Source organism: Ursus maritimus, unplaced genomic scaffold (genome assembly GCF_017311325.1).
Source record: "Ursus maritimus isolate PB19 unplaced genomic scaffold, ASM1731132v1 scaffold_19, whole genome shotgun sequence".
NCBI classification, from domain to species: domain Eukaryota; kingdom Metazoa; phylum Chordata; class Mammalia; order Carnivora; family Ursidae; genus Ursus; species Ursus maritimus.
Window position 1 is genome coordinate 14,642,824 of NW_024424341.1, and position 25,114 is coordinate 14,667,937.

The window sequence follows — 25,114 nt, forward strand, 5'->3', positions numbered from 1 at the left end:
GTGGGGCCTAGGAGGAGTGGTGCTCACCCTGGCCCTGCCCAGCTATCTTTGTCACTTTCCCAGCCCCCCGGTCCTATCTTTCCAGGTGTGCTGGACGCTCTGGGTCCCTCCTTCACAAAAAGGACCCCGTGAGCCCCTTTGAGGGCCATGGTGCCAGGCTGCGTCTCCAGGGGTGGGCCCAGCAGGTCGCAGTTCACAAAGCCCTTGTCTACCATCTCACCTCACCTGGCTGCCACTGGGAGGGAGGCGGGACAGGCCCCGTGGTTCCCATCTGACCCCAAACCTTCCCTGCAGAGGAAGGGCCCAGGGCACTGCACCAGATGCCCACCTGCCACCCACGGCCCATGAGTGACCCTACATCCTCTCCTCAACCCTCCCCAGGTCCAGAGAGCCCAGTGGGGAACCGAATCCTGTCTGAACACGGTGTGGGAGGAAGGGGAAGGGGCTGGATGGGTCCTCAGACCCCCACGGTAGGGCACGTCTAGCTCTGGCCCTGTGGGGGCAATGCTGGGAGGGTACACCTTCTTGGTGGGGTGCTCTCTACCTTTGATCTTGCAGCGAGCGTGGGTCCACGCCAAGGGCCCTGGCCTCCTCTACACGACTTCCTCAGAGCCATCAGAGCTGGGGCCCGAGTGGTCAGCCCCTCCGCTTCCCTCGTGCTGCCCCCCCATGTGTGTTTGCTGCTCCCACTTCCCGTCCGGGCCACCAATGACCAGCTGGGTGGTAGGACGGTAATTGCACAGTGCTGACAATCATAAAGAGATAACGACCGGGACCACACCCAGTGGTCTAGACAATTCACATGCATGATCTCATGAGTTCTTTGCATGTGTTATGAGAGACTCAGAGCAGCAGACAGCTCACCCAAGCTCACCCAGCCATGAAGTGGCCAGGACAGACGTCAGCCCAGGCCGGACCAACCCCCAAGCCCATGCTCCTGCACTCTGTAACCCACCTCTCCTGTTACTTGGTCTGGGCGGGGAAGGCTGGGGCCTACAGAGCTGGTCCTTCTCCCCTCCTAGGCCCCGGCAGGCCTGGGCTTGATCCCAGTCTTGTTCAGACCACAGGCATGAGGGAAGGAGCGTGAGCGCCATCCACATCCCCGTAGCCAGGCTTGTGCCTCTCAAGTTACGGGTCTCCTCAAACCCCAGTACGGCCCTGCGTGACAGCCCTATTGCTGTACCTGCTTTACAGAGGAAGAAACTGAGGATCAGAGAGGCCCCCAGCTACTGAGAGGAGGGTCTGAGTTAGGTGTGCCTGACTCCAAAGCCTGTGCTCGTCCACATCCCCCAGGGGTCTGCTTCGGTGTGGAGGCCTCTGTGGCTGCTGGACCCCAACTTCCCAGCCCCCAGCAGCAGCCCCGTGTGGGCTCAGCAGCCCCCTCCGTAGGTGGTCACAGGGTGGGGTGAGACAGGAGTGCAGCCCAGTTCCCCATACTAGCCTTTCACAACCCAGCTGATGGTGGTGTGGTGCAGGAAGGCTGAGAAAGAGGCCACAGGAAGCGCAACACAGCCTTGTGGGAGGGCGGGGAAGGGAGGCAGGCCACATCACAGAGCCTGGGACCAGAGGGACGCTCAGACACAGGGCTCCGGCCAGCGTGGGCCAGACTGCCCAAGGATGATGACACTCAGGGCCCTGGGGGTCCTGCTTCTCTCGCTCCTCCTGCTCTGGGCCTCAGGTAAGCAGCTGGTTTCTCATCCCCTGGGAGCCCCGGGAGCCTGGGAGACCCAGGGCCGGGGACAGGGAAGTGGGTATGGGTGGGGTGTCTAGAGCATGTCCATCCAAGAGCCCACCCCGATGGCCTCGGCCCCTTCTCTCCCCTCGTCCTCTGAGTTAGTTGTCATCCTGATAAACTGGGGTCAGCGCTGGGTCTCGGGTGTCTTGTGCTCCCCACAGAGCTCCCCCCCTACTCTGGGCTGTGGCTCCCTGACAGGCCCGTCTCTGGGACACAGGTGGGCCCTGGACACTCCCTTATCCAGCTGGCCTCTGAGCTTCTGGGGAAGGGGGTCGGGATGATCCGGAGGCTGAGGCCAGTTGGGGCTTGTACTGTCCTCCCTCATCCCCTTGTCTGGCTCCCTCCACCCTGACCCCGCCACCAGCTCCCTTCTCCTTGTCCCAGCAATGGCCCCCCAGTCCCCAGTTTCCCGAGCCAGGAATAAGACTCCCCCCCACTCCTCCCATAAGCTTTGCACACACACATGCGGTGGTCCTCCAGAGCAGTTTGAGACCCCAGGCCTTGCCCTTGGCTATCCTCTCTGCTGGGAAAGCCAAGCCCACCCCTGGCCCACCTGGCCAGCTCTCAGCTACCCTCCTTGGGGCCCTGTGATGTCGGCAGGGACTCCCTCAGGCAGAGGGAGTGCTCCCATCTCAGTGGCCTGAGTGCTCCTCCTGTTTGTTCTTGATCAGTGAGCATCCTGCAGGCCTGCCCAGCAGGGGGTCACATGGCTTTGGGCACATGGATCAACCTCTTCGGGCTTCAAAGAACCTTCTTCTCAAGGTGCCTGGGTGGCTTAGTCCGTTAAGCGTCTGTCTTCCGCTCAGGTCATGATCTCAGGGTCCTGGGATTGAGCCCCATGTCTGGCTCCCTGCTCGGTGGGGAGCCCTCTTCTCCCCCCCCTTCTGCCCCTCCCCCTGCTCATGCTCGCTCTCTCTCGCTCTCTCTCTCATGCTCTCTCTCTCAAATAAATAAAATCTTACACACACACAAAGAATCTTCTCTTCAAATGTTGAGAGAGTCGGTGAAGTGCAAGGCTCAGTCCCCGGCTCACGGAAGGACAAACGGCGGTGTTGCCTTCCTGGCAGAGTGAGCTGTCCGGCAGCACTTGACTGAATTGTTGACTCAAGAACCAGTGGTGGCTACTGACCGGTCTCAGCGGGCATCACGGGGACGCCGGGCCCTTCGCAAAAGCCATAACTACACCGGCGGGGACTTCAAGGCTCCCCCGAGGGACTGAGTTTACCCATGGCGCTGTGGGTGTTTGGGCAAAGTGCCAGCCATTCGAATAGCGTGAGGAGCCTTGAGAGGCTTAGACGTAGAGGTGAGTCTCCTTCTTTGGTGGACTTCATGGGCCTGCCCATGGATCCGTTCATTCCGAGAACACTGACGGGGCTTCTGTGTGTGCCGGGCTCTGCGCTGAGGAGGCCGTGGCCACGGCAGAGGGAAGCAGGCCCCTCCCTGGTGGTGAGCCGTGGGGAGGGGCAGGTACTGCTCCCTGACTTCTGGCCCCCCGCTCCCCACCTGAACCTGGATTGAGGTGGTCCCTGGAGGCCAGCTTCTGGGGCAGAGCGGGGTAGGGGAGGGTAGCACAGGTCTTGAGATGGGGACTGGCATCATCCCACCCAGACCCAGGCCAGGCGCTCTCTCTCTTGGCTAAATGCTTCCAGTGTCTTCAGAAAATAATCACAAGAAAGATAGTCATCTTTTCTGTACTTGCCAAAAGCTTCACATATATGACTGTGCTGAAATTTCATGGCAGGCCAGGAGGGAGACTCGGTTAACACCCCCTCCTCTCTCTTTTCCTTTCCCTCTTCTTCCCTCTTCTCTCTCCCTCTTCCTCCTTATTTAAAAAGCAAACGTGGATCCTATTACATGCATGGTCATCCAGTATTTGCTTCTTCCCATTAAACAGTGTCATGAATATCTTTTTTAAAAAGATTTGTTTATTTATTTGAGAGAGCGAGCATGCACACATGGGGGAGGGGCAGAGAGGAGACTCTGAAGCAGACTCCCCAGTGAGCAGAGAGCCCCACTCAGGGCTCGATCCCAGGACCCTGAGATCATGACCCGAGCTGAAACCAAGAGTCAGACACTTAACCGACTGAACCACCCAGGCTCCCATTTACCTACCCCTTTTTAAAAGCTCATACATTTTGACCCAGAAATTCCTAGGATTGTAATGTTTTCTATGAATTCTTAACCCAAGCTGACAAAGGTGTAAGCAGCATTGTTCAAAATAGGGGGGAAAAAGAGTGACAATCCTAAAAGTCCACCAACAGAGGACCAGTTGAGAAAGTGCAACCCCACCTGGTGAAATAGTGTGCACGTGTATCAGGGAGAGGGACCAGCAGGGGCTGGTGTGGAAAGCTCCTCAAGATAGCTTGCCAAGTGATCCCATTCACGTAAATTTTTAAATGATTTACATCAAAATACTTGCCTATGTATAGCAAATTTCCACAAGGTTGTGCAGTGAGCTGTCGCTGGTGGTGAACTCTGGAGTGTGAGCTGGGAGCTGTGGGGACTTCGACTTTTCATTTTGTGTCCTTGTGTACAGTTTAAAAAACTGTGCATGTATGAATTTTATTGACAGGTAACTATGTAGATATATACATACGTCCAATGTAAATACACGAAGATATAAATAGGCTTACAATGAAGTTCTCATCTCCTGGAGTAAATGATACTGGCTCTTTGAACATTTACTATGAACTAGATCCTTTATGTATGTGAATGGTCTCTAATCTTCCCCCAAACTCACAAGGAAGGTATTATTAGTCCCATTTGGCTGATGAGAAGATGGAGCCTCAGAGAGTTTAAGTAACTTGCCTGAGGTCACACAGCTGGTAAGTGACTCCAAGCTTCCATTCCATCCCCCACACCAGGTGAAAGGGGGACTGAACTAGAAGTCACGAAAGCTGGTCTGTTGTCCTGGAGCTGCCTCCCGCTAGCTGGTGACCTTGCTCGAGTCACTGTGCTCTAGGGGCCCTCAGTGTTCTGTGTTCGCTCCCTACCCCAGGAGGTAGCCTGTGAGGGTCATAATGAGAATGTAGGAGAAAGAGGCAAACTGAGACAGAATACGCCCATGAGGTCACAGTTACAAGGGCTTTGGAATGTCTGATATGGAACACTGTGGAAAGCCCAGCAGACTCCCCGGAGGAGGTGGTAGAGGGTAATAAGACTAATATATGAGTCTTTGAATCTACAGAGCCATTTGTCAAACGCTTTGTACACACTTCCCCAAAGCATCCCACTGGCCCTGTGAGGTGGGGTGTCGTATCTCCTTTTGCCTTGGAAACTGAGGCCCCAGGGACAGTGAGTCCAGTACACATAGTTAGTGTGAGTGGATGGAACTGGCATTCTAGCCCACATCCCCAGACCCTGGAGCCTGAGTCTCTTAGCCCCAACCACCTACCCTTGCTGCCTCCCCACCCAGTCCATTCACACCTTCTGCATCCCTCCTTCAGGTATGGAAAATTCTAGGAGCCAAACTGAGAAACCGAGAAACGTCTGCCTGGGGTCCATCAATGAGGGCCAGTATGAATCTTTCCACCTGGGGAGCACTGCTGAGTGCTTCACAAAGTGCACTCAGTCTGGGAATGAACCCTGTAATCTGGAAAACTTGCAGAGGTAAGAGGGCCTTGCGAGCTACGGCAGGAACCTGGGGCTCCTTGGAGGGTGGCAGGGAGGCTGTTAAGAAGGGCCACAGCTCTCAGCCCCTATGGCTCCTGAAAACGCTGCTCCCATCTCACCTTTCCACCCTCTTCTTTGACACCCACATACCCTCCGATCCATTCACGGAGACCTTTCTGATCCGGGATATGCAGAGATGAAACAGCCCCCATCCCTACCACTGCGGAAGGTCGGACACGGGCCCAAATGATGATGATCCTAGAGTGCGATCATACAAAAGGGTGGACACGATGCCAGGTTAGCTCAAAGGAAGGAAGCCTGCCAAGGCTTCACAGAGGAGGCAACCCCCGAAAAGGCTTTGAAGACTGCATAGGAGTTTTCTAGTTGGATCCAAGCAATGTTATGGGCTACAGATATCAGAACTTCAGAGAGTATTTGGGGGAGAACGACGGTGCTTTGAAATGTGAAAGGGTGAAGGGCGGGGGGTGGAGGCAACACTGGGGAGGTGGGTTGGGTAGGGGATAGGCTAGAATAGGATAGCAGGGACCAAAGTGTGAAGGGTCAGGTAAGCAATACCAATGTGGGAGGGGGCAGAGCAAGGACATATTTTAAACAGAAGAAGAGCATGGTCAATTTTGCTTTTGAGAAAGAGTGCTCAGGTTTCAGGGAAGGGTACAAGGATGGTGATGCAGGAGACGTGACCAGGTAGGATGCAACCACAGTGGTCTGGATAGGGGTGAAGCCTGAACTACCATCATCACCACCAATTGGCACTGTACATCTGGAAAGGAGGGATGGCTTAGAAATTCCATATGATGAAGAATCAATAAGACCAAGAGACCGATAAGTCCAAAAGGTTCAGAGATATGGGGATTAGGGAGAAGAAGGGGTTTAGAATACAACATCTCGAAGAATCAACTCCAAAAATATTTTCACGTCTCTCCCCTCCTCTCCCTTCAAATTAAAGTTGGCCATCATTCTAAGATACTCAGGACAAGCTATCTGGCACTCAATGCATGTTTGCTGAAACAAACAAACAAATGAATGAAAAGCCTGTGTTCTCAGGCTCAGGGTTAGGACAGCAATCTGATGGAACGGCATCATTTCAGTGGCCTGGAAACACTGCCATCCCACCTCCCCAAAGCTGTTCCAGTAGCTTCTTCGCTCTGGGAGGCTGTTCTGGGAGCTCCTCTCTGCACTGCCTTACGGTGGGGATAAGCACTTTGGAAAAAGCGGGGATCTGGAGTCAGAAGATCTAGATTCTGTTCCCAAATCTAGCACTTACCCAAGTTACATCCTTTATCTTCACAACCCCATGAGGTTGGTCTGGGCATCAGCCCATCTCAACATACGAATTTGCGGGGAGGGCACAAACATTTCATCCCTAACAGGAGCGATTAAGAATAAAGCTGCCATGAACATTTTGTACATGTCTTTTCATGGACATATGCATTTGTTTCTCTCGGATAAATGCCTAGAGGTGGCATTGATGTCGCAGGTAGATGTATGATGAATCCTGGCGAAAACTGCCAAAGTTTTCCACGGAGGCTACGTTAGTTGCTCCTCTCACTGGCCACGTGCGAGAGTCCCAGTTCCCCCACATCGTTGCGATGCTTGGTATTATCAGTCGTTTTAATTTTCGCCATTCTGGAAAGGCTCAGTGGTATCTCATTTCTTTTTATTAGTTCTGATAGCTTTATGAAGGTACAATTTGTGTACTACCGTTCGAGTGACGTACGCTGCTAGAATACAGTTGAATAATTTATGGTATATGATAAAGTGAATGGAACCATTAAGACAATCATTTTAAGAACACTTTCATCAGCCCCAAAGGACCCTCATGCCTGTTTGCACACAATCCCTGTCCACATACCCAGCCACAGCCAACCACTCATCTGCTTTCTACTCCGTAGACTGGCCTTCTCTGGGTATTTTCTGTAAGGGAATCATACATTATACTGTCTTTCGAGTCTTGTTTCCTTCACTTACACGTTTTTGAGTTATATTCATACGTTAGCATGTATCAATAGTTTGTTCTTTTTTGTTACTGAGTAATATTCCCTTGTGTGGATACACTACATTGTGTTTATTCATTCATCGATGGATGGACGTTGGATTGTTTCCAGTTTGGTGATTGTGAACAACGCTGCCATGAACATTTGAATTCGAATCTTTGTAGATGTATGTTTTCCTTACTTTTGGGTGAATACCCAGGAACAGAATTGCTGGGATATTTGATATTCTCACTTTATAAAAAAACCCCAACTCTTCCTCCAAGTGTATCATTTGCTTTTGCGTCAGCATGAAAAAGGGCCGTAGTTCTAGGACTATCTTGCAACGTTGTCGGTCTTTCTGGTTGTAGCCATCCGGTGAGTGTCAGTGGTAGCTCACTGTGGTTTTAATTTGTGTTTCACAAAGGACCAGTGATGTTGAGTATCTTTTCATGTGCTGATTAGCCATTTGCACCTTTTCTTTGGCGAAATGACTACACAAATCTTTCCCTCTTCTTTTAAATTGGATTTTGTCTTCTCAGACTGAGTTTTAAGAATTCTTTTTTTAAAAAGATTTTATTTATTTGTTTGAGAGAGAGAGCACAAGCAAGGGGAGGGGCAGAGGGAGAGGGAGAAGCGGACTCCCTGCTAAGGAGGAAGCCTGATGAGGGGCTCGATCCCAGGACCCTGAGATCATGACCTGAGCTGAAGGCAGGCGCATAACCGACTGAGCCACCCAGGCGCCCAGAGTTTTAAGAACTCTTCATGTGTTCTGGATTCAAGTCCTTTATCAGATGTTGATGTGCAAATATTTTCTCTCAGTGTATATCCTGTCTCTTTGTTTTCCCAATGATGTCTTTCGAAGATCAAAAGCCCTTGATTTTGAGGAAGTCAAATTGAAATGTGTCTTTGTGTTTGATAGCATATCAAAGAAATGTTCATCCAGCTACAGATTTTCTGTTTTCTTCTATAAGCGTATGTGGTTTTAGCTCTTATAATTAGGTTATACATTTGGAGTTAATTTTTTTATACACAGTGTGAGGTAGATGTTTAACTATATTATTATGATTATTATTATTAATTTTTGCAGTCTAATTATTTCAGCACCATTTATTGAAAAGAATTCTTTCTCCATTTAATTGCCTCTGGGAGGGCATCTCATTGATGGGCAAAATGGAAACTCCTGGAATATCTTCTCCTTACCAAGATAATAAACCAGAAACCAAAGTACATCGTTGGGGAGAACTGTAGCAATTAATGCCACCATAAAGGACTTGAGAGATATAGGGGTGGTGATGCCTATTGTAACTCCATAACTGCCTATCTTAACTCACCAGAAGTCAGGTGGATGCTGGGGAATGCCTGTGGACTATCCTACACTTAATCAGGTGTGCAGTCCACCCGCAGCTGCTGTTCCAGGGGAGTATGTTTCCTCAAACAAACCAACCCAACCCCAGGCAATTGATACGTTCCATGGCTAATGCATTATTCTCTATACCAATTTTCAAGGGCTACTGGAAATGGTTTACTTTTACCTGGCAGAGCCAACAGTATACTGCCACAGTTTTCTCTGGGCTCGGTCAATTCTCCTGATCTCTGTCATCATTTAGTTCCCTGAGACCTTACTAATCTTAACACTCTACAAAGCATCACTCTGGTCCACTATAGTGGCCACACCACGTGGACTGGATCTGATGAGCAGAAAGTGGCAAGTAGTTAAGATGCCTTAGGAAACCAAATGTGAACTAGAGGATGGGAAATAAACCCCACGAGAGTTCAGGGGCCCATCATCTCAGGGAATTTTCTGGGCATTCAGAGGTCTAGAGAAGATCAAGATATCCCCTCCTAGGTAGAAGGCAAGGTGTTGAACCTCACACCACTTACAATATAAAAAAAAGGGATAGTGTGGAAAAACACGTATCATGCAAACACGAACCAAAGATATCTGAGTAGCTGTGTTAATATCAGACAAAGAAGATGATGTTTAAACGGGTGTCAACTTTGTCCTTGAAAATTCAACTCTACATCTATGCTTTAGACTTTCGGAGTACATGTTACATTTCACAACTAAAATAATGTTTTAAAGTGCTCTGAGAACTGAATCAGGAAAGCTTCCCTCAAGAAAGTGAATTGCATTGTTTTGTGAGGCCAAAACCTTTTTACGTGCTTGTATCTATGCGTAAATGTGTATCTATATATAGAGAGAAATACAATTAAGTACATATACATATAATTATAATTCACTATTATATTTGGAAACAGTGCAAGTCACAATACTTTGTTTAGATTTTTAGAAGGTAAATAAAGCTAGACTCTTTGTGTAGCTTAATCAATGGATTTCAACAATCTCATCCTGCTGTTTCTGGCTGGCTGGTGTTCTAATGGCCCACCCCACCCAAGCACATTTGCACGTATTTGCATGGTTTTCTCTTTATATGGTACAATATTTTTCTCTGTGGTTTCTTTGGGTTTCTTCCCTTGGTAACTGCAACTGTTCAAAAATGATATGAAAATAAATCTTCCCGGGGCACCTGGGTGGCACAGCGGTTAAGCATCTGCCTTCGGCTCAGGGCGTGATCCCGGCATTATGGGATGGAGCCCCACATCAGTCTCCTCCGCTATGAGCCTGCTTCTTCCTCTCCCACTCCCCCTGCTTGTGTTCCGTCTCTCGCCGGCTGTCTCTATCTCTGTCGAATAAATAAATAAAATCTTAAAAAAAAAAAAAAAGAAAATAAAGCTTCCCTGTTGTCTCCCTGGCAAGCCCTCCATAGCTACTCCTTTCCAACAGCCTCGGTCTGGCTGTGTCTGCTTCTCCTTCTCTCCCATTGCTACCTCAGCCCTCACCTGATGAGAATTGCTAAAGAAAGGTAGGCAGCACGTCTTAGGACCCCAGCTTAGGAAAAGGAGCTCTTGCCATGGAGAAGTTTCAATACCACAGAGATTGGGGTGTGGAGGGAGTGGGGGGCGGAGTGTTGCTTTTAGCTAATGGCACAGGGACCGTGATAAAATAAATGGCAATTAACTTTTGTGTTCCGTGTGCTTCCAACACCAGTTCCGTTCCCATGAGTCATTTGCTGCAGAGTTCAGCCTTCAAAGACCGAATTCCCAGTATGCAGTTAGCACTCAGTAAGTGCGAGTTGGCATTCATGCCGCACAATTGTCGTCCCACAGCTGGAGATACTCAGAGGAATGTATAAAGATATATAAGAGCCAATCAGCACATGAAAAGATGCTGGACATCATGAGCCATGAGGGAAATGCAAAGTCACACCGCAGCGAGGTACCACTTCACACTTACTAGGTTGGCTACAATCGCAAACAAAAGAAGACAAAATGAAGACCGGCAGGCATTGGCATGGATGTGGGGAAATGGGCACCCTGAAACGTGGGTGGTGACAATGTCAGCTGCTGCCGTGGAAGGCACTCCGACAATTCCTCAAGAAGTGAGGCGTCAAATGACCATGTGACCCAGCAACGCCACTCCGAAGCACATGCCCCAAGGAATTCCAAGCCAGTCTTCAAGCAAAAGCTTGGGCTTGAATCCAAGCAGCCCTGTTCATGGCAGCCCAAACGCAGAAACCACCCAAATGTCCATCAGTGGATCAATGTATTCACAAAATGTGGTCCAGCCACGCAATGCTTGTGCAACAGAGATGAATCTTGAGAACAGGCTAAATGCAAGAAGCCAGACACAAAGACCAGAGACCGTACAATTCCATTTATATGAAACTTCTAGAATAGGCAGATTCATAGCTCAGTGTTTGCCAGGGACTGGGGGAAGAGGGGAAGGGTGGCTGCCTCATGGGGACAGGGTTTCCTTCTGGGGTGATGAGAATGTTCTGGAACTAGATGGTGGTGGTGGTCGCCCAACATGGTGAATGTATTCAATGCCACTGCACTGTTCAGTTTAAAATGGCTAAGAGGGTAAACTTTATGTTGTATATATTTTGTTACAGAAAAAGACAAACACATACTCTTCAGAGGGACCACATTCTGGAATACCCCTGAACCAGCCTAGCTTGCTCCCACGCCAGCCTCTGCAGTGATCCCAGGGTCCTTCCTTTGATATTCTGGGTCACCCCTCCCACCCCAAGAGCCTGATAGTGGCTGCCCATGGCATCACTTTTCCCGTCATCCAGGCTGGGGACCAGGGGAGTGGGTAACTCAGACTGCAAGACCGTACCTGCCCGCTGATCCCTTTGCAGGTACTGGCTGGATTTCGAGTACCATCTGGTGAAGAGTCACTCGAACACAGTGAATATGTCTTTTTTGAAGGCTGCTGTCCAGAATGTCAGCACCAGCATCTCAGAAGACCTGTTCTTCTCTCTGACGTCCTCCCAGGTGAGGAGTTCCCTATCCCTGGTGGCTGGCTTGGGCTCCATTTCCCTCAGACGTATTTTTCAAAATTCTGAGGGACTCCTGGTCTGTGCTTGGTGCCCACCAAAGCTTATCGCTCACATGTCCCATTTGATAGCTCTCTGCCACTTTGCTAACAGGTGCGAGTGACTTGCTTGGATGGCTGGATCCTGATGACAGATTACCCAGGGCATGAGGCTGGTACAATTCGGAAGACTGCCAAATCGAGAGTCAGGGGATCTGGGTTCCAGTCCCAGACCCCCCACCCCTCACTAACGGTCTTCCAGGAAACCCCTTCCCTTCTCTGGGCCCCAGAGCCCTCATCTGTAAGATGAGCTCTAGATTTATACTGGTCTGGATTCAAGTCCCAGCTCTGCCCTTTACCAGCTAATGTAATGTTGGGCTCATGACCGAAATTTTCTAAGCCTCTGTGGCCCCATCTGTAAAATGGTGACAGTATTGCCCACTTTCAAGGTTATAGGAGAAAATGCACAGGGAATTCTGGGTGCAGGGAGGGTGCAGACTCCCTTGAGGGGTGAAGCTGCAGGTGGAAGCTCGGGCAGCAGGCAAGTTGGCTATCATTGAGGTCCTTCTAGTTCTGTCTGGAAAAGGGGACGTGTAAGATAGCGCCTTGATTAATGTGACCCAAGCTGTTGAGCCCTCTGCGTGGGGGCACCCCATGGCCCCAGAGATCACCCCATGTCCTTTGACAATGGTCCGGACTGGGAAGGAGAAAGTTGGGTCCCTCGCCTCCAACCCTCAGCTCCTCCTGTTCCAGCACCCATGGGATGCCTTTGAGGCAGGACCCGGTGGGACCCGCTGCAGCCCCAGTGGACCAGTGAGGTCAAGAATGAACAAATCACCAATGAAATTTGTTTTACTATTTTAACCATTCTTCCCTTTTACAAAATTTGCTGTTGGCCAGAGGTGGAAATCACATTCCGTGTGAAGTTTTGTATTTTCCGCCTCTTCTCTTGCGTTCTCTCTTCCTGGGGACTTTATTCTTCCCAGTTATTCCCAGGTCAGAACCCAGACACGATGACCCCAAAGCCCTGTGTAAGCACAGGGACTGGCAGGACGCTGGCCTAACGTGCACCACAGCCGACCCTCCCTCACACTTGCAGACTGAACTTCACAGCCCACTTTGCACTTGACCCTGACGGGTGGTCACGCAGGCACCTGATTAGCCCCATTCTCTGTAGTGGGAAAACGGAGGGTCCGTGAGCGCTGTGGCTTGTCGGTGGGCTCACAGCCTGGACAGAGCCGAGCTAGCAGTGTGCCCCCAGGTGTCCTGCCTCTCAGAGTGATGCCCTCAGGTGCTGCCCCTCCGCCCAGTGCCTCAGTTTCCCCTCCCAAGTGGGGGAATGGCAGGAACACTGCGTGGGGGGTTGGAGCCCTGGGGTAGAGAGGGGAGCTCTGGGGTCTGTGGTTTCAGGTTCCGGGGCAGGTGACGGAGGATGAGCACGCATACCCCGACAGAGTCCGACTGCCCAGGAGCCTCTTCGAATCCCTGCAGAGCAACAGGTCGGAGGTCTTGCTGGCCATCACCATCCTGGACGTCGGTCCAGGGAATCTTTTCAAGGTGAGGAGAGGCCTGGAGGAGGCTCAGGGCAGCTCAGCGGGTCAACGCTCAGCTCACCAGGGACCTGCGTCCCAGCTTGCCTTCTCTGGAGTCTTCGCTGTGGGTCCCAGTGGGGATGGAGGAGGTGTGAGCCTGCACAGTGTTCTAAAGCAGCCCGAGGTCAGCCCAGACTTCCGTCTCTGGAGTCCGTGCACCGCACACTCGCACTGGTCACACACACTCAGGTGTCTGCATCCCACACACCAGTGTCCTTGGACTTGTATGTGTATCCCAAGCGTTCATGTCCCCTTGTGTGTCCTTGTGCATGGACAAACATGCCTATTCTTTCACAGTCCTGGCGTACATGCAATCGTGCGTGTTCCTGGGTGACTGTGTCCATGCAAGCAAGTGTACCTGCGTTCTTGCAAACGTGTCCCAGGCACGCCTCCTCACACGTGTGTAGTCCAGTCACGTGTAGATGCGGTGCACCGTGAGGGCTGGTGCAGGCACTCGCTGCCTTCAAGTTGGGGCTGATCTTTCTTCCAGCCCTGCGCTCCGCCAGCTAAGAGGGCGGAGGGGCTCTGGGGCTAGCAATGGAGAGCTGCTGGGTGCATGGCTTTGAGACCAGTTGGCTGCGGTGTAGGGCCCATTGCGATCCAGCCCAGGCAGGAGACTGCAGGGGGCAGCAAGAAGAAGGTTGCTCATGACCCCTTGGTCCCCTGGTCCCCTAGCCACAGGCTTTACTCTCCAGGCAAGGGCCATGGATCCTGGGGATTCCCAGGAGCCCCCAACAGGGCTGGGTTGGGACAGCCCTTTCTGAAGCCCAGCCCCTCATCTCCCTCCACAGGGCCCCCAGCTCAGCCGGAAGGATGGCAGCCACGTGTTGAACAATCGCCTGGTGGGCTTGAGTTTGGGCAGTATACCTGTCAGCAGGCTGGCTGAGCCTCTGGAGATCACCTTCTCCCACCAGCACCTACCCCCCGTGAGCTCCCTGGCCCGGGCCTGGCAGCTGCTATGGGGCAGACAGGCGGGTGGTCCCCCACAAGCATATGGGCAGACAGGCATAGGACTCTGCACCTCCCAGCCTTTCACATCCACCTGCGGAAGCCATTAAGACCATACACACGAGTGGGCCCAGGGACACGTGCCACCTGCATACCAATGTCCCCTTGACCTCCAGACACCCTCTCGCTCATGCTTACAGAGGTGCACCGAGGACCTGGCAAACCCACGAGCGCACACACAGGATTACACACCCGCCCACATACATGCTCCCCCAAAGGTACACACTTTTGTGTGTGCCAGACAAGCTACCCTCCCCCCCACAGCCCCACACCATGTCCACACCTCTCACATGCTGATCCATGCACACCAAATGTTGCATTTCACGTTCCTGCGTGATCCATGGGGTGAGCCTTGCTTTCTACCCAAGCACACTCGGGATGGGGGTGGGGCACACTGACCCCTCCCTTGCCCTCCCCCACTCTCCTCTCCTCCCTCCCAACCTGCCCCTGCCTCCACCCCGACTCCCACTCTCTGGTTTCAGAACATGGCCCTCAACTGTGTGTTCTGGGATGCGACTAAAGGTAGGCAGGGAGGGTGTGGGCTCCTTTGGGGGGGGCAGAACTCTACTGGTGGGGGCCCCTCCCCTCTCTTCCTTCCTCTCTGGTATCCTCCACTCCCCCATATTCCCATACACTCTCCTATGTTCCCCTCCCTTCCTCTCCACGGTCAACAGGAGACTGGTCTTCCACCGGCTGCTCCACAGAGCTCAGAGCCAAGAGGACTGTGTGTCGCTGTGACCATCTGACCTTCTTCGCTTTGCTGCTGGTAACGGCCCACCCACCCTGATCCTAGCAGTTCTGGAGCCGCTGGGGCTTCCTGGCAGGGGCCAGGACCTTTGGGATGTGTGGGACCTGGCTCCCAACTGATGGGGTCCCGGTTCGGGGGGGTCGCCCACAGAAGCCGATCTTGGACCAGGACACCGTGAAGTCCCTCATTCGCATTTCCCAGGCTGGCTGTGGAGCCTCTATGATTTTCCTGGCCTTTACCATTGTCCTCTATGCTGCCCTAAGGTGGGTGATTCCCCCCGCCCCCTCATCTCCCTCTTGTCCTCAAGGGTGGGAACAAGGCAGGCTAGAAAGCCCCTTGCTTGTGCAGCATTTTACTGATATCCTCCCCAAACCTTACTTTCCTCATCTATAAAATGAGGTTGAGGGTTGAAATGTGTCAGAGCTATTTCAGTTGGAAGCGGCAGAAACTCAAGTCAAACTCACTTAAACACAATGGGAAATATGTGGTTCATGGAACGGTGCCCACTTCAGGTATGGTTGGATCCAGGGGCTCAAAAGATGTCCCCAGGACTTGCTGTCCCTCTGCTTCTCCCAGCTTTGCTGTCTCCTTTGTCAGCCATGTCAAGCAGCGTCTTCATACTCGGGGGACTTGGGGAGCCCCAGGCTTGCCCTACAGCTTCTTAGCTGCCTAGGCAGTGAATTTTCTGAATGAAATCCCAACACTGAAGACTTTTTCTTTTAACATTTTATTTTTAAATAATTATAGACTAGCAGGAAATTACAAGAATACCGTATACCGTCGCCTGGTTCCTTTATCCAGCTTTTCCCGGTGATAACATTTTCTATAATTGCAGTATCATATCAAAACCAGGAAATTGACATTGGTACAGTGCTAGCAACTAGAATACAACTTCCATAATTTTTTACAGGCATTTGCGTGTGTGTGTGTGTGTGTGTGGTTCCAAGCAGTTTTATCCCATGTATACCAGAGCTGAGTTTTGCTCTGGTCTAACTTGGATCACGTGCCCATGACTGAACAGGCCACTGTGGTCAAGGAATGGATTCCACTGATTGGCTGGGCCAGGTCATGTGCCTGCAGGTGTGAGCAAACAAAAGGCCAACCTCCCCCAAACATCAGGGCTGCAAGCGGGAAAGGGTGTTCCTCGGGGAGACTCAGGTCTGTTTCCAGGAGGAGGAGCGGGTAGGCAGGATAGGCAGAGATCAGTGTGGCTATGCAGGCTCTCCGGGTGCCGGCCAGGGCTGAGGGACCCACAGGAACTGCCAGCTGGAAGGAGCCCGTGAGAGCAGCGCATGCCCCAAGCTGCCCTGGGCCCCAGCCTTCCAACCCGTGGCTGGCCTGAGCAGCCCTGGGATCTCCGCCTCTGTCTGGGGCCCTCCCACCGCCCTTCTCCACGTACCTCTTTGCCTCTGTCACCATTCAGCCTTGGGCTGCAGCCTCACCCCCTCCATGTCAGAGTAAAGCGTGAGTGTGAGCAGTGCCGCCCCTGCCCCCGACCAAGCCTGGGCCTGGAGCACAGCCCCACACCTGGCAAGCTGAGCATGACCCAGCTGGCTGCACTGCTGGGGCTCGTGAGCGGGCTTGGCGTGCCAGGAGGACTCGTCACCGACTGTCAAGGGTGGGCCCTGGCATCTCAGGTGGGGTCGACATGAGTCCTCATGCTCCCATCTAGGCACCCTGGGCTCCCATCCCTCCAGTGAGAGCCCTCGGGCCCTGATTTGCTAGGAATTCAGAGAGGGAGCTCCACAGAGAGGGAGTGAGTCCCCATCCCTCTCTGGGCCTCACTCTCCCTACGCCGTCCTTTCCTCTTGCCTCTGTGCCCTGTAGGTCAGCCCAGTCACCCAACCAATGCACGCAAGGCCCCCTGTTGCCTATTGTGCTAGCCCTCGGTCACAGCCAGAGGGTCAGGGCCAGAGGGGAGGGGGCTACCCTGCGCTGCAGGAAACTTCCAAATCAGCCTGGGCTAAGTGGCATTCAGACACAGCTTCCATGGAAGGAAATGCCCGGGGAAATTTTGAAGGAAGAGTAGAAAAAGGCATTGAGAGCAGAGGGAAGAGCAGAGACAAAGTCTGGGAGGGGTGGAGAAGCAGAATGCATTCAGGGAATTGCCAAGTGTGCGGTCTGGCTTGAGCATGGAGCGGAGGGCTGAGGCCGGCAGGGCGTGGACCCGCCAGGGCCCTGTGGGCCAGGACAGAGCTCCTGCACCCGAGCTGAGGGTGCTCACCCTCTGGCTGCTGGCAGGGGCGGACCAGAAGAGGTGGGCTGGGGAGGCCGGGGTGCAGGTCGTCCCCGAGAAGAGCTCGGCCCGGCCCCTTGCCGCCTCTCACTGGCCCTTCTCACGGCAGGTTCTACCGGCTGCGGTTCAAGTCTGAAGATGCCCCCAAGATCCACGTGGCCCTGAGCGTGAGCTTGTTTCTCCTGAACCTCACCTTCTTCGTCAATGTGGGGCAGGGCCCTGAGCCGCGGGATGCCGCCTGCCGGGCCCGGGGGGGCATCTTCCACTACTTCCTCCTCTGCACCTTCACCTGGATGGGCCTGGAAGCCTTCCACCTCTACCTGCTGGTCATCAAGGTCTTCAACACCTACTTTGGCCACTACTTCCTGAAGCTGAGCCTCGTGGGCTGGGGTAGGTGCCGCCCGGGCGGGCGGAGAGCATGGCTGGCCGTGCAGGGGCGGGAGGGACAACTGTCTCGGGCGGAGAGGTGTCTCCCTCTCTGACAGGCTCAGGGCTTGAGGGACGGGCAGCTGGAGGGGATTTTGGAGGAGAACGTGCCAAGGGAGCCCCAGCGATGCCATACCTCGTCCCGCTGTGTCCAGGCCTGCCTGCCCTAATCGTCTTCGGCACCGGGAGTGCGGGCAGCTACGGCCGCTACGCCATCCGCGACCAGAGGAACGTCACCACGCTGGAGCTGTGAGTGCCGGCTGGGCGAGCAGGGGCGCCATCAGGCCCCTGGCTGCACAGATCTGGGCCGGTGGGATGTGGGGAGAGGAGGGAATCCTGGGAAGAGAGAGTAGGTCAAGGCAAAGGATCCTGCAGCTAGCTCATGGTCTGGAGGGGAAACTGAGGACTGGAAGGAGAAAGTGCAATGAGACAGGGCGTCTGAGAAGGGAGAGAGCGAGCTGAGGCAGGATGCCTTGCTCTAGCCTGGGCCCCAGCAGCCCATAGGGCACTTTTGGTCAAATTTAAAAAGATACCCCACCCCCCCACTCTGCCAACCTGCCATGCCAGGGGCTCAGCCTGGATTTCAGCCCCACCCGCCCCCTCAGCCAGCTGCCCTTGCGCAGGACACAACCTGCCCAACGTTGATGGCAGGCCCGGTTTTAGCTAGGCTCTGCCTCTGAATTGCTATGTGGGCTAGCCCGGCCCCTCCCAGGGCCTCAGTCTCCTCATCTGTACAATGGGGGGGAGGTGATGGACATACTCTTTCAGGCCTTTCACCCTGCAGTGCAGGAAGCATGAGCTGAGCTTCTCCCAGGGTGCCTGGCCCGGGTCCATGGCTCTGCGCTGACAGAGGCTGGTGGGGTCTGGGTCCTGTCCCTAGGGTCCCAAGTGCAGGGGCCACAGGGACCGGGGAGGTAACATACATGTGTGTGGTGGCCCCGGTGGGGACTGCAGTAGACAGGCAGTCACACACCCACCTAATGTCCCTTGGGCAGGCATCCACAGAGCTGCCAGGTGCATGCTTCATTAAGAAAAGCAGAGGGGCACCTGGGTGGCTCAGTGGTTAAGCATCTAACTTTGGCTCAGGTCATGACCCCAGGGTCCTCCCTGCTCAGCAGGAGGTCTGCTTCTCCCTCTGCCTCTCAGTTCTCCCACCCCCCAGCCCCCACCCCCCACCCCACCTCCCACCACTCATGCTTTCTCGCTCACTCTCTCTCAAATAAATAAATAAAAACGTAAAAAAAAAAGAGAGAGAGAAAGCAGAAATCTGGAAGCTTATCCCAACCACTTTGTAAAGGGTGGTCATTAATTCAATTGTTTTACAACATAATGTGGGGTAAACCAAGCATATCTTTGCAGTTAAATTGACCCCTTTGCCCTTGCTGGTCTAAAGAAATGGTAGATTGGAGCCTCGTGACAGCCCCTTCCCAGGAGAATGGGGGGTTGGTGGGTGGCAGTGGGGGGAAGGGGTCTTTCTGGTCTTGGAAGGTCGGTTGGGGAGACTGCCTGGGGCTTGCCGGGCAGGGGCACGTCTCCAGCCCCGGCGGCCGTCTGCCTCCTCCAGGTGCTGGTTCCGGGAGAAGACGGCGGACTCTGCGCTCTACACCACCGTCCACGGGTACTTCCTTGTCACCTTCCTCTTCAGTGCCGTGGTCCTGGGCCTGGTGGCCTGGAAGATCTTCACTCTGCCGAGAGCCACAACAGGCAGGGAGCAGGGACCGAGCTGGAAGGGGTTCCTCACAGTGCTGGGCCTCTCGAGCCTGGTGGGTGTGACCTGGTGGCTGGCCATCCTCACGCCCCTGGGCCTGTCCACCATCTATGTCTTCTCACTGTTCAACTCCCTGCAAGGTGAGGCCCCTGGGCCAGGGAGGTGATGGGTTGCCTTGTGTCTGTGGGGGTGTTTCGGGGGTATGGGGAGGGGGTGGATGGCAAGAAACAGGATTCCACTCAGGCTGGCTCAAATCAAGTGTACTGACTTCAGAGATCCAGGGCTGTCCCAAGGACTGCAAGGTGGGAAGGCTGGCTGACCTCTTGGGAGCTGGTACCAGCCACCCAAACCAAAGCAGAGACTTTCTCTATTTTTTTCTCTGGAGCTGCGTGTAGTCTCTCACCTTCTTCTCTCTGTGGAAACTCCTTCTTTCTCTCTGCTGGCCCCTTCCTACCCAGGCTCCCAAATGGCTTCTTCCACCCCATGTGATCTTCCCTGGCTAGGGCGGGTGGTTCAGCCCGGTCCATGTTCTTAGGAGAATCAAGGATCGGATCAGGCCATCTTGGGCAAGGTGTCCATCTCTGGTCCAATCAGCTGTGACCAGGAGCGCAGGGCCACGTGACATGATGGCCACATGACGTGGACAGTCTGTAAGGAGTTGCGGTGGCAGAAGGACGTGATTAAGAGAGGAAATGATCGACATGTGTGCTCCCTGCCCCCGCAAGGTCCTTCCTCTGATATCCCAGCAGAAGGGCAGGTGCCCAGGGTGTGGGTGACGGCTCCCCCTTCCTCTTCACTCCTCACACCGTGTCATACACGCTGCTTTCCGAAACATCACAGCCTGACTAAGAGAAACCGCTGAGAAGGCAGTGATGAGGTGTGCTTTGACTTTGGGTCAAAGTCTCACAGCCAGTGGGTGGGGGCCCACACAAACAGGGCTGACTCCCAGGGCCTCGTGAGGCTGGGTGGCATTGTGGTTTGGTAGCCCTGGGGAGAAGCAGACCTGGACCAGAACCCTCGTTCCACTCACCACCTCAGCAAGTCGCTCAGCCCCTCTGATCATCTTTAACGCTGGGGCAATGCTGGTATTTTGCTCATCAGATTTCGTGATGAGTAACCGAGCTAATGCTTGTGGGGAACATAGATGGTCCCCCGGGGAAGAATCATGAGTCCACGTCTGGAACATCCCAGGGATGGGGAGATGTGCCTTGAAACTAGACTGTGTCATTATTCTTCCAGAGGCCACCCTTAATATTTAAGCCTGAACACTTCACTCTACTGAGTTATCTCAGCTGAGTTGAGTGCCTCGGTACGTCTCTCTTCCTCCCAAACGCAATGGTCCTTAGTACACTTGAACTGCCCTTGAACGCGTCTCAGTAGTTTTATGGTTGTTTCAAGTTTTAGTTGTAAATTCCTTTTAAGCCCACACAGCGTTCTGACTTTTCCATCAATTTCTGTGCTTACTATAATTTTTATATCTCCCACCTTCCCGATTCTTCCTGCCAGTGTGCACCCCGTAATAACCCTTAGTGGAGCTCGGCGGAGGCAATGCTGGCTGGCGGGAAGGCCTGAAAATTCTGTGATAGGTGTAGGTCTATGTGGTGTCAAGGCCTCCGTGTTTCATTTCCAAGATTACTATTTGGTCCTTTTTTAGGCGTCGGTTTCATTTTTGCCCGATGTTTCCATCGTTCTTAAACTTTCACAATGGAGCTCTCCGTCCTCTGCTCAGCCGGCCACCGGGCTGCCCAGCCCCCGGGGGTCCGCACCCAGGCTCACGGAGGTCCTCTCCCTCCCGACAGGCGTCTTCATCTTCTGCTGGTTTGCCACGCTCTACTTCCCCAGCCGGAGCGCCGTGACCTCCTCTTCCGGCACCGGCCGAGCCGACCAGGTCCACACCACGTCTCATGAATAGGAGGCCTCCGTGGGGTCCGGCTGAGAGCCGGCCCCACATTCTGGACTCAGCTCTGACTCCCCATGTGACTGCAGGGTGCTCCCTGTCTCCCTCTGGGCTTCAGGACAATGTGCCTGGGGAGGGAGGAGATGGGGACCAGGTGGGACCTGCCTGGCCTCAAAGGTTCCGTCCAGATACTTTGATGGGTCTTAAAGTCCACAAATCCAGGATAGCAGGTGTCTACAGTTCGGATACCCCTAAGACCCCTGCCAGCACAGAGCAGTGCTCCCGCCCCACCCCTACCTCACCGAAGACCCCTGCCAGCACCGCCCCCTCTCCCCACCCCACCTCCTGCCTTCATAGCAAAGCAGCTCATCTCTGCCATTGGCCACCTTCTGGTCTCAGTAACAGGAGAGTCTGCTGCTAGTGCTGCCCCTTGAAGGAGCCCGGCCTCTCTCCTTCCTCCCCCTTGCCACTGCCCTCCCCACCCACACCCTCTGGCTGCCTGTCCCCATCCCGTCAGGCACTGGGGCAGTTGTGGGCTAGAGCTTTGGGCCTATCTCCACGGATGAGGCCCCGCCGTTCAGGGGGCTGCCAACCCTCCAGCTGTCCGGGGACACCGAATTTCAGAGAGTGCCGCTTATTCAGTAGTGGGTGTGACACCACAAGCAGGCCCTCTCCCTACTCCGACAGCCCCATATGTGGCCCGACCTCTGATCTGCCGTCACCGTGGGCTGGAGGGCAAATGGTCCAAGGGGCAAGGCAGGGGAGCAGCGGCGGGGCTGAGCAGAGAGAAGGCAGGCTTTTTCCCCAGGATCCGAGCTCCATTCCGGCAGGCACGCAGGCCTCACTCACCAGTTCAGCCCAGCCCGAACCTGACTCGGTTCAGACCCGGAATAAATATCTGCTGGCTGACTAGACGGATGTGTGAGCTGGGCCGGACAGGGTTCTGAGCCAGGGGAGTGTCTCCGGCCAGACCCAGCTTGGGTATGTGTCACCTCCAGTGGCTGGGCCTCCATTTCGCAACTTCGAGCTGGTCTCCTCAGTAGGAAACATAGAGGCAGAGATAAGAGAGAGAGAATTAATAGACAAACCAACACAAAGAAAGAAAAAAAGAGTGGAGGGAACAGAAAGAGAGCAGCCCCTTGGCCGGCCCCACCTCACACCGTCATGCCCCAACTCTAGCCTTATGTTCCCAACCACGGGGGCCTCTCACCTTCTCTGCTCACCCCCGCCCTTCCCAATGGGGGGCCTCTCACCTTCTCTGCTCACCCCCCCGCCCTTCCCAATGGGGGGCCTCTCACCTTCTCTGCTCACCCCCGCCCTTCCCAATGTGCTTTGCCAAGGCCAAGCACCCGCTGGAGGTGAGAAGCCGCTATTACCTGACAGTCCCCCACAGCCCCTGGGGCGTCAGGCCACCTCCTGCTCCCCAGTGCCCGGGCCCATGGATGCCCTCTTCTCCCTCCTCCCACCCAGCAAATGGGTGAAAGGCAGGAAGGCAGAGGCCCTTGGTTTATGCAAGTCGCTGTGTTCCTGGAAGAGAAATTCTAGTGTGCGGACAATTGCGACAGCGGAGCCACGTTATATCAGGTTTTGCAGACAAGTTTGCTGGGTTTGGGGACTTACTTTTACAGACATCTATTTCCCACGCTGGAGGGCTGGGCTCCCTCACCCCAAAATCTCAAGAGTTTCTGAGCACAAACCTGTGTGTTCCACGGCTGCTTCCGTGTGGGACGAGCCTGGGTTCAAATCCTGGCTCCACTACTCAGGGGCTTTGTGATGCTGGGCATGTCACCTCCCCTCTCTGAGCCTCAGCGTCGCCCTCCATAAAATGGGGATCATCAAGTTCTTGCCCCGACCTGTGAGCATGAAGTGAGGTGACAAAAGCAAAGCCCCTGAGAGTGACGCAGCAGGAACCAGGGAGCCCCGCGGCTTGAAGAAAGAGCAGGCGGTACCTTTCTGTGAACCATAAGCCTTTAAGACCTGTGTGCAACATGGGAGGGGGATGAAGGGCTCAGCTCCCTTCCAGATTCCTTCCACAGCCCTGCCAAGTGCGCCGGCCCTGTGCGGGAGGAGGAAATGGAGACCCAGAGAGGTCCAGCAACCTGCCCAAGGCTACGGGCCAGCGGGGCTGACGCAGAGCTGGGCTTCTCTGGGCTGTCCATGCTGCCTCCCAGAGCATTGCCTGGGTTCCAGAATTATTGCCTCAGCCCCGATCCCTGAGTCTCCAGGGAAACACTGGGCTCCAGCTTTCCCAGTTGGATGCGGGGGCAACAAAACCATAGCCGCCGAATGGACTGGGTTTCCTGGTGCTGATGGAGAGGGAAGTTGGGGAGATGTGGTTAATGGTGGGCCAGACAGGGGCAGAGGGGCTGGGGTCCCTCATAACCTGGGGTCCCTGTGAAAGTGGCTCCAAGTGCCAAGCTGAGCACATGCCAAGGCCAGGCGGAGCTCTGGCAAAAATGCACCCCAAGGCCCAGTGCAGATGGAGGGGGCTCCACTGTCACCACAGACCACAGTAGCAAGCTAGGAGGTGGGCAGCACCAGGCTGACAGGCAGGAACTCTGAGGTCAGCCTGTCTGGACCACATTCTTCCTCTGCAACTTGCACTGGGCCAGTTCCTCACCTACTGAGCCCCATAGCAGTAACTGCCCCCACAGAATGGATGAAGGCTTCAGGGAGATCCTGGCTGAGAGGGTGCCCCGGGTCTGGACCCCCAGCCCAGCGTGACGGTGACTGAGCCACACCTTTGCTCCGGGCTGCTGTGGCCATCTGCAAGGAGGGCCTCCTGCCATGCCTCCCTGCCTGGTTCTTTCTGCTCCACCCCACCTTCTTCATTCCTTGTATTTTTCATTACGTTTTAACAAATGTACAGGACATAAGAGGACTTACTGGCTCTGTGTTCCCAGATGGATAACTTAATATCAAAAGACAACAATTCTTCCCAAATTAACCAATGAATACAATGCAGTTCCAATAAAGATTTCCAATGATTTTTTTAAGACTTCCTCAAATGTACTCTAACATTCATATGGAGGCATATCGGCCTCAAATAGCTAAGTCAACCTTAATGAAAGAGGGAGTAGAAAGAAGACTGGACCTGCAGTTATAAAGATATTACAAGGCCATAGTGGTAAATGCAACATGGGGTCTGTGCAGGGATAGGCATGAAGACCAGGGGAACAGAACAAAGGGCTCGGCGGCAGATTTATACACATCTGGGGGCCTTAGGGCACAACAATAGCGGCATCACCAATAAGGGACAGAGGATGATGTTGGAAAAGGGGCCCATTATATGAAGAAAAATAAAACAGGATCCTACTTAACTCCTCATCCAGAGATGGGCTTCAGGCAGAGTAAAGGTTCTCGAAGGAATGGCAAAACGATAAAGTTAATGTAGTAAAATATTTTTGTGACCTAAGGACAAGAAAGGACTTCTCAAACAAAAAATCATAAGCACAAAACATCAGAACAAAAGCTGGTAAGTTTAATTACTTCAAAATTAAAGTCTTCTGTTCCATGGAAGACACCAGAGGCAACGTTAGAAGGCATGGGACAGGAGGGGGGAAGGTATTTGCAACACCTGAAACCAGGGATTAACATCTGGAAGCCCTGAAAATCAAAACAAGGATACTTCCCTAATAGAGAAAAATGGGCTGGGGTTTCGAATGGCAATTTCAGAGAAGAAACTATCTAAACCTAACGAGCTAGCCCATGAAGACACATTTAAAATCATCGGTGATCACAGAGTCGCCCTTTAAGATGACAGGGGGACCTCACTGTACC

At 53.7% G+C, this 25,114-nt stretch overlaps 1 protein-coding gene across 2 annotated transcripts; it reads left to right on the top strand.

Annotated features, from left to right (window-relative positions):
• Nucleotides 1–1,305: 1,305 nt before the first annotated feature.
• ADGRG3 (adhesion G protein-coupled receptor G3) lies at nt 1,306–24,323 on the top strand. 2 transcript variants are annotated; one of them, XM_008702587.2, is made up of 12 exons: nt 1,306–1,678; nt 5,182–5,344; nt 11,544–11,679; nt 13,130–13,276; nt 14,103–14,237; nt 14,802–14,841; nt 14,994–15,085; nt 15,218–15,330; nt 17,413–17,693; nt 17,885–17,978; nt 19,294–19,577; nt 21,237–24,323. In XM_008702587.2, exons 1-12 carry the CDS (start codon nt 1,459–1,461, stop codon nt 21,347–21,349), a joined length of 1,818 nt encoding a protein of 605 aa, XP_008700809.2. In that variant the 5' UTR covers nt 1,306–1,458; the 3' UTR covers nt 21,350–24,323. The 2 variants fall into 2 exon arrangements, with proteins under 2 accessions (XP_008700809.2, XP_040489298.1); XM_040633364.1 differs by lacking the exon at nt 1,306–1,678 and adding an exon at nt 2,636–3,038.
• The last annotated feature ends 791 nt before the right edge of the window (nt 24,324–25,114 follow it).